At 42.2% G+C, this 9,345-nt stretch overlaps 1 protein-coding gene across 7 annotated transcripts in view; it reads right to left on the reverse strand.

Moving 5' to 3' along the window:
* The window catches only part of esrrb (estrogen-related receptor beta), a 45,013-nt gene that overhangs the window by 17,506 nt on the left and 18,162 nt on the right, over positions 1 to 9,345 (reverse strand). For 4 of the 7 annotated variants that reach the window (XM_061248662.1, XM_061248714.1, XM_061248680.1 and 1 more), the window contains 2 exons: positions 3,567 to 3,677; positions 2,638 to 2,799 (listed from right to left, as the gene is read on the reverse strand). In XM_061248662.1, coding sequence (XP_061104646.1) covers positions 2,638 to 2,799; positions 3,567 to 3,677 — 273 coding nt within the window. Of the gene's footprint in view, positions 1 to 2,637; positions 2,800 to 3,551; positions 3,678 to 9,345 lie in introns of all 7 variants that reach the window. The other 3 variants (XM_061248689.1, XM_061248697.1, XM_061248705.1) reach the window with 2 other exon arrangements.

Below are 9,345 nucleotides of genomic sequence, written 5' to 3' on the forward strand. Positions count from 1 at the left end.
TAGAGTGTGTGAGAGAGAGAGCGGAGAGAGAGAGAAAGAGAGAGAGGGAGAGAGAGAGAATGTGTGTGAGAGTGATAGTGTGTGAGAGAGAGCAGAGAGAGAGAAAGAGAGAGAGAATGTGTGTGAGAGTGATAGAGTGTGTGTGTGTGAGAGAGAGAGAGAGAGAGAGAGAGAGCACACAGCCTAACCATTTCATGGTAATCTTCTTACAACTAATCATCTCACAGCAGCCATTATGGTTCCTGTATTCAGTATCTGCCAATCAAAGGAGACGCAGGCCTTTCCCTTTTGACTGATTAATTGGTACATGTTTATGGATTAACAGGTATTATCAAAGGGCAAAAAGTACTTTACTGAATCAAGATATATCAAGACCAACAAATAATATTTACTACTGCCGTTCTATTCTTAGATTACCTCAATATTTTTAATAATCTAAATAGTATTGTATATGTAATCTTGCAATGTGTATGTTTTTTGTAAATACAGACTTTGTGTATATTTACTGACGTTGCGTATATTTGAGGATATTTTGTAAAGATTTGGACTATATTTATCCCAAAATCATACATGCATGTTTATAAAGATTCAACGTAAGTATTAACTTATGACCCAAGAGCTACGCAAAATAATGTTTCAGAAATTGTGCAAAAATTGTCTCAAAGTAATGAATAGTGTTAGGCATGCAATTTATAAGTGGGCTATTTCCTTCCCTATATTTCCATTATAAATATGCAGTGCCAGCAGGATGCCTATGGTTAAGGCTGTTGTGGTAGGGTTTAGGACTTAGGTTGGACTTGGCGGTTCACACACTGGTCATCCATTCTGCAATTGGGCCAGGTGACAGGCAGACCTGGACCAGGTGGAGTGGACTGTGCTATTGGGTCAGTGGTGATCCACTCCTGGGTAAGCTGTCCTTTAAACTGCCCCTGCTGACGCAGCACACTGGGGCTGCAGTGTGAGGGACAGGCCGCCCGTTTAATCTCCTTACCAGATAACACCTCCTTCTGTGCCCGATTACAGCCAATTCAGAAAACAGAGCAGCACCCTGCCCCTCTGCCTGCCTGCCTGCCTGCCTGCCTCTTCTTCAGCTTTAGCTGGGGCTGACAGAACAGGTGCATTCTGGGTATATACTGTAGTGCAGCCCAGAAACTACATTTTGTGAAAATAGCAAGTTGGTAATAGGAAAGCACAAGTTAACAGCATTATTTCGAAATGTAATTATCCTTTGCTATCAAATTTGCTAGATTTAGCATATGAAGGGCACGTTATTGAGATCATTAAAACCTCCTTTGGTTGACAACAGTGTTTCATTAAAACCCCCTTTGGTTGACAACAGTGTTTCTTCTTTCAATTTTTCTTTTTTTCTTTTTTGCTACAGATGGTGAAAAAATAAATGGCAACACAAATAAATATTGTTTGCTGTTGGGGGGGGGGGAGGTGAAAAGAATGAAATTAGATTGCAGGACAATCTAGATTATTTCCCTTAATTTCATTTGTGGCATCTTAACCCACCACATCCTCTGTGAGAATTTCAGACAGGAGGGGAGAGGGGCATCCGTGATTACTTTCATCAATAATTCAATTTTACTGCTTGTGTGCAAAGTACTTCTCTTATTTCAGTAAGAGGGTCTTCTCCTCTAAATCTCCCTAGTGATTATGGCCTGCAGTGACACCAGGCCTAACATCCTCCCCCATTCAAATCAGAGGTTTTAGCTGCACTCTATTGATTTGATTTTTTTAAAGCAGCTCTATTGTCCCCATGGTGCACCTGAGCAGCAAATGTTAATTATCTGTGTGTGCGTGTGTGCGTGTGTGTGTGTGTGTGTGTGTGTGCGTGTGTGTGTATGCGTGTGTGTGTGTGTGTGTGTGTGTGTGTGTGCGTGCGTGTGTGTATGCACATGTGTGTGAGGATGTGCATGTGTACATGTGTGCGTGTGTGTGTGTGTGTGTGTGCAGGTGTGTATGCGCATGTGTGTGAGCTTGTGTATGTGTGTGCGTGTGTGCGTGTGTGTATGTGCATGTGTGTGCACATTTGGGTGATCTTGTGCATGTGTTTGTGAGTATGTCTGCATAAGCATGTGTGTCTTTATACATGTGTGCATGGATGTAAGTGTGAGCGAATGTTTATGAGCACATACATGTATGCGTTGGTGTGAGTACGTGTATGTGAATGTGTGTATATGTATCCGTATGTGCATGCGTGAGTGTGTGTTTGTGAATGTGTGTATATGTGTCCGTATGTGTGTGTGAGTATGCGTGCATATGCATGTATGTGCATACAAATCCTGAAATGGTTCACCACTTCCTGTGAATGTTCAACACAGAGAATACAGTGCACGAAAAACAGTTCTTAAGTATTCAAGACATTGTGTTTTCCTAGTTCTCAAAATAAACAAATTAAGTTTGCAGTCTCAAAAGTAATGTTTATAATTCACATTCTTATTGCCAATAAAAAAAACACATTCATTTTACGTGGAGAATTGACAATGATACACCAGCAGTTATGCAGCACTACAGGAGCCTTCCTTGCTTTTGATAGCTGAATGTTGGGTGTGGATTTGCAGGTGTGTGTGCAGATGTGGTCGTGTGCGGTCGGAGTGCACTGGAGCAGGAGCTCCGCACACGCAGCCGTACCTGGGATGTGTTTGGCCCAGCCGATGATGACCACCAGCTCACGGTCAGCGAGGTCGCACAGTGTGGTCAGGGCCTTGATGTCGCTTTCGGGCATGGTGGGGTCTGGCATGGCATATATTTTCTCAGGCTCCGCTACTAGCAGATGCGACACGATCTTTGTAACTAGAGAGGAGGGAGAGAGGAGTTACATTTCTGTAGAATAAAGCCATATGCACGCACACACACAGACATACCTACATACACAGACACACATACACTCAGTGAGCACTTTATTAGTTATTTATTAGACTAATTAAGTCTTCTGCTGCTATGGCCTATCCACTTAGAGGTTTGATGCGTTGTGTGTTCAGAGATGCTCTTCTGCATACCACTGTTATAATGCCTGGTTATTTGCAGTATTGTAATCTTCACAAACAGATGCATGAGCCAGTGAAAACTGTACAACCACAGATGGAGAAAAATGAATAATGCTTCTTGAACAAGATTTACAATAATGTAAAAACAAACAGCGATAGCACCAGCATTTATGTTGGTAAATTTTTGTTAATAGCTTTGAGAACAGACCGCAAGCCCTTCAAAAGGGCCGAGGAGTGTGCTGCAGGGGTTTGTTGTCAATATCTTAACGATTAGAGCTCACTCTGTGAAATAAAATCATCGGTATAGTGTGACATTTACATCGTTGGCATCCGTAAAGAAGTTTGGAGTACTGGACGTGTACCGCACTACAGTACAGTAGGACTGAGGCACTGCCTGGCTCGTGAACCGACACACTGTCCTAAATGACAACTGAACCCACGAACCCCCGGTCATGATTTCAAACTGCCCCTGTCCGGCCCTCGTCAATCTGAGAGAGGCAGAACGGGGCCACGGGAGATTATGGGACGGGGGGGGGAGAAAGGGAAGGGGGGATGGGCGGAAGGGGTACCCACGTGGCTTTTTGGCAGGAGGGGGGAGTGTGAGGCCGAGATAAGTCGAGTTCTCGGCGTCCATCCTCCTCTTGTACTTCTGTCTGCCTCCCCGCACACGGTCCAGACGCACTCCTGAAACACAACGTACACGCGCGTTAGTTTGCATTGCAGTTATACGCTGGGCAAAACACACCCATCCCAGTTCAAAACGGTTAAGCTTTAAACAGGTACATAGTGACGTATGGCTGGAAATCGATACTGTATTATGCCCACGCGCGCATACACACGCACACACACATACTGTAAAGGCACTCATATATTACTGCTATGATATTCATTTTAATTTTCGTCATTTAAGTCACACGTAAACCGGTACGCTTATCTTCTGCTAGTTGTAAAATAGAGGAGCAGATACAGTTTCTGCAGATGTTCTCGAAACAGATGTTCAAAAAACATGTGCAAATCTTCATCTCAAAAATATAGACACCACACATTCCTTTCTCTCTCTCTCTCTCTCTCCACATTACCTCTCACTCTCTCTCTCTCACCGCATTATAGCGCAATCAGAATTTACAGCATGTCAGCCTGTCCCTATCTGAGGGAAAATTAAAACAAAAACTAAAAATTATGTGATTCGGGAGCCTAAAGCAAAGGTTTCTGTCACCATATGGTCAATAAAGGGAGGGGGGCTTCAAGTGTCAGAAAAATGAGTGCGTTCCCATATGTGTACCACGCCTGGCTAGTCTATTGTGACATGGCGAAGCCTGGCAGAGCTCTAAACATATGAATATTTAACGCGGGGTCAATGATCTCACAGACTGCCCCTCTAATTATTTAGCTTTTTGGGAAGGACAGACAGAATACTAATGAGCAGGCAGGTACACACCACTCCTGTCCCCCTGTGTTATAGCCCAACCTGCAGACGGAATGTTCCGGCACTGGGAGATATGGCCACACTGCACTGGCAAGCCCAGATATTTTACAGCCGGTTCCTCGTGAAATTATTTAATTTTTGCCACAATCTAATAGAACATGCGCGACCCCTTGTCACCCTGTCTCGCAGATAAAATGACTGGCTCCTGTACAGTTGCAAATAAGGAGATGTCACAGTAGCTCGTAACATATGTTATTTATGATATCGTCGCATGATAGGGATGATTCAATTTATTTTCATCATATATTATTATGTTTAACAGGCTCACGTAGCACTCCCGGCATCCATTCGCCGCCAATATCCTTAGCATGTTTTTGTTCATTTTTTTCGGTGCCTGGGACTGTTATATGCATCTTAAATTCTTATGTATGTATATACAGTAGTGTGCAAAAATTTGAGCGCCCCTGGGGGAAAAAGCCTTTTACAATTAATATCTAAGTGAATTGTGTTAAACATGACACATTTCTTCAAATTTTGAAGCAAGATTCATTTTTATTTTTATTTTTTAGTTTAAAAATAATAAAAAAAGGAAAAAGGCCCTGTGCAACAGTTTGGGAACCCTGTCACAACATTACTTTGTAACTCCTCCTCGGGCAACTAAAACAGCTTGTAAATGCTTCCTGTATCCCGCTATGAGTCTCAATTCTTGCTTTTGAATTTAGAATCTTTCTCCATTCTTCCTGGCCGAACACCTCTAGCTCAGAAATATTCTTTGGTCTCCTTGCATGTTTGGCATTTTTGAGATCTCTCCACAGATTTTCAATAATATTCAAGTCTGGGGACTGTGGTGGCCATTCTAAAACCTTCATCCGTCTTTCCTGGAGGTACTTCGTGGTTGATTTTGAGGTATGCTTTGGATCATTGTCTTGCTGGAATACACAAGCTCTCCTCAACTTCAATGTCTGAACTGACCTTTGAACATTAGCCTCTTCTTGATATTTGGTGGAATCCATTCTTCCCTCTACTCCCACAGTATTTCCTGTGCCCCCAGGCTCCAACCACACAACCCCAAAGCATAATGGATCAACCTCCATGCTTAACAATTGGCAAGGTGTTCTTCTTTACAAAGGCTTCACCCTTTTTCTCCAAAAGATCTTTTGGTGGTGGCCAAAGTTCAACTTTGGTTTCGTCAGTCATTCCGTCACATGCACATACACACACACATTGTTCCAGAAGGCTTCAGGCTTCTCAATGTTTTCTTTTCCAATATCAGACATCATTTTATTTGAGGTTGTAGGAAAGGCCTCTTTCTGGAAACTGTGCCATGTAGGTCTTTCTTGTTTCGGTCCTGTGAACAGCTGTCTGCTACTCTTTTTTGCAGCTCTTTTGCAGTGATGTGTGGGTTCTTCTGAGCATTTCTCACCAGGTCTCTGGCCATTCTATCTGAAATCCTTCTTGGTGTTCCAGACCTTGTCTTGACTTCAACTGTTACATTTATCTTCCATTTTTTTATAATGGTTCCGACAGTGTAAATAGGTAGTTTCAAACAATGAGAGAGTTTTTGAAGCCTTCTCCTTCTTGTTGGAAATGAACCATCTTCATTCTGAAATCCTTGGACCACTGTTTAGAGGAACCCATCGTTGTTAACCAGACAAAATAGCCACTGCAGTTGGATACTTTAGAAGGTATGGAGTTACTTCAGAATGAAAAGTTCAGCCCTGGACTCACTCACTATAAATCACCTTGGTCTGGGCTTTAGTAATAATCTTTTTTTTAAAGTAACAGAATAATCCAAAATGGTTCCCAAACTTTTGCACAGGGCCTTTTCATTTTTTAAATAATTTCTAAACAGTAAAAAATGAAAATAAAAGCAATCTTGCTTTAAAGTTTGCTGAAAGGTCTCACGTTTATCTCTGTACAATTCAGAGTTCAGGTTTGCTTTCGATCACGTACAGATTCATTGTAACAGACATTTAAACCAGGGGTGCCAAATTTTAGCACCCCACGGTACAGTGTAAATAAACTAACATATAAGAAATAAGCATAGATATACACATATGCATATATATGTGTATATATACTTTAAACAACAGATACAAATGCTCTATGTGGTTGGCACCTAATTTATATTACTAGCTCCACAGAATATTACTCGTCATGGTGACTTAAATCCTGCTAACACTGCTTGAAAAGCAAGCCTATTTTAGCCACTCTGCCTGTGGTCTAAATGAAACCGCACAGATACCGTGACACCAGGCAGCATTTTACCACACTCGCGAGGCTAAAGCGATCGATCGAGGAGGCGGTGGCATTCTCAGAGGTTTGAACGTGACGCACACACACACACCGCAAGGGTAATACAGCGGCATCCAAAGACAGAACCAAAACGCCCTCTAAGTAACCCTTCTTAAAAAAAACCCCCACCTCCGATAGTGACCCCTAATACATCTCTCGCGAAGGAGCGCTACACGACCGCTAAACAAACCCCTCTAATGCAGGTAAGAGCCCAAATTGAACCGTAAATGGCCCTGAAAAGGGTCCCGGGTTGCGTTCGCGAGCAGGAGAGTTCCCGGAGTTGGGATGGGGGAGCGCCACGTCGCCACGGGACAAAAGAACGCCGCCTCCGCTCCCTCCTGCTAAACTGCCAGGCCGTGCACTGCCAGAGCACTCGCTTAATGCTTTCATCACTTTACATCTGTCAGGAGCGGAGGGTGTGGGACTACTGCAAATGAGGCTAATATGATTTTTCTCCCACATTTACCCTCCAATAGGATGCACGCAAACGCCCCACGGAGCATGATTAGAGGTCGTCGGACGACGCAGGCACGGTTCGGGGAGAGGGGAGAGGAGAGGAGGAGGCCCTGATTGGATTAGGAGCTCTGGGCGGATGCTCCGGGGTTAGGCACCCCGAGATCAGCGGTGTCTCTCGTTCCAGAGATTAATGTGGAGAATGCGCCACCACTAAACTGAATGCAAAGCCATTTACTGAGGAAAGTCAAGGGAGACATCAACCCAGCTAATGCAATGGAAGTTCCTGTCTCAGATCCAGCGGTGAAAAAAAAACGCTTGTCATTGATAAGACCGGTGTTAATAACTGTCTACTGTACGGTTATATCACATCCCGTCAAGAATGTTTTTTTCATTGAAAATGTTTGATTAAATAATGGAATAATATGTTTTTCAAGAGAGAAATCCCCATTGTTCATAGCTGCCTGTTAAATTTGCGGTCCAAGAAATCTAAACGCAACATTTAGTTGTGTTTATATCGAATCAAAGGTATTGTTTCGTGAGCATTTCTTTATAATAAAAGAAACATACGTTTACAATAAATGTTAAACCAAAATTCCAAGCTTGCTTCCAAGTCCTCTTAAAAAAAATATTCCAAAAAACTAACCCAAAAGGAGCCTTTCTGGCTCTGTGTTTCCAGGTATAAATGCAATGTCATTGATTTTTCTTTGTCTTATTTTAGTTTTCTCTTTGTAAGCAGTAAGCAGGAAGTGAAATGTATCTTATCCGAAAAATGTGGGCTGGTATTTGGGATTAAATGCAGCAACAGACACTGGACATGAAACAGAATACATTTTTCAAGCTGTACAGCTCGACAAAATGAAAAGACATACTTTTTGTGCACTCCACCATTTTCTGTCTTGTCTCATAGCTTGTATGCATGGGCAGGTAAAGCAAACTGTATCATCTTGTGTGAGTGGAATCAGGAGATTTCTGCTACTTATATAAATTCTTTGATTCCCTGGAAACACAAATCTGATTAGGATTGTCTTTCAATTTCCTGACACTGACAACCCACTAACCTAATTACCCACAATTCCCAGTAGGGACCCTTTTTCCCAGCAAACACTGGAAGATCATTTGATGGCTGCCAGGTCGCAGTAAAATCAAATTCCTCCTAACAGCCATTTTCATTTCTACATTGATAATCACAGACAGACAAAATATATCAACAAGGATTGCAAATAGGCTTTTTCTTTAAGCAGGGATCAAGAACTGCTTTTAATTAATCTGTCTATTATGCCAGTGCATTATGGAAAAACTATAATTGACTGCAGGCAAAAATCACCACGTTTTCCTCATACATGAAATGAGATAAGGTTAATATTGAAGCTAATTTCCCAAATCATTTTCAACACATTTTTATACAATTAAACTTTTTTGTTTGAAAAATTCACACTATTATCATTGTTATTACAAACTATACTGTACATCGCAAATAAGTCGTTTTCCAAATTTCCGAGGCATCTAAATTTTCTAGGCCTTCTCAAATCGTGAATTAAAAGAAAGAAAATGTATATAGGCAGTATATTGAGGCAGTGTAAATACGATCTCCCGTGTCCGAGTGTCATTGGTAGGTGTTAAAATGCCTGCGGGCAGATTTCCTGTGACAGAAATGGAAAATTCCACTCTGAGGTAATTGTGATGTCGCCACATTCTACGGCTTCTCCCTGCTCTCCTGAAGTTTGTGACAACTGCGGACCCCCTGCGGGTTTTCCTTATGAAACATTGTTCCTCTCAGAGTGTTGAGTCATAGGGCTGTGACATCCACAGCGAAGCCGGTGTGAAGATTCCGAAGTACATAGGTGCCTGTTTTAATTAGAACAGACCCGGCCATAATTAACAGATGCTGACAGGAATTAAAGCTTGGCACTCGCCAGTTTCGCTTTACCGCCAAAGAAGGATGGATAGAGGCAGACAGAGGGAGGGAGCGAGAGAGATATTAAGCAAATCCAAGTTTTATGAAGTACAGACTCGGAGAGTACAGTATAGTAATAGAAATACTGGGAAATATGGCTACAAAACAGGACAGGCTGTACTTCCATTGCAGTCTGCAAAAAGTACAGGGAGGCACTTCATCACAAAATGTGACATACACTCAGTGAGCTCTTTATTAGGTATTTATTAGACATATTATTT

The sequence above is a fragment of the Conger conger genome, chromosome 1 (assembly GCF_963514075.1).
Source record: "Conger conger chromosome 1, fConCon1.1, whole genome shotgun sequence".
NCBI lineage: Eukaryota > Metazoa > Chordata > Actinopteri > Anguilliformes > Congridae > Conger > Conger conger.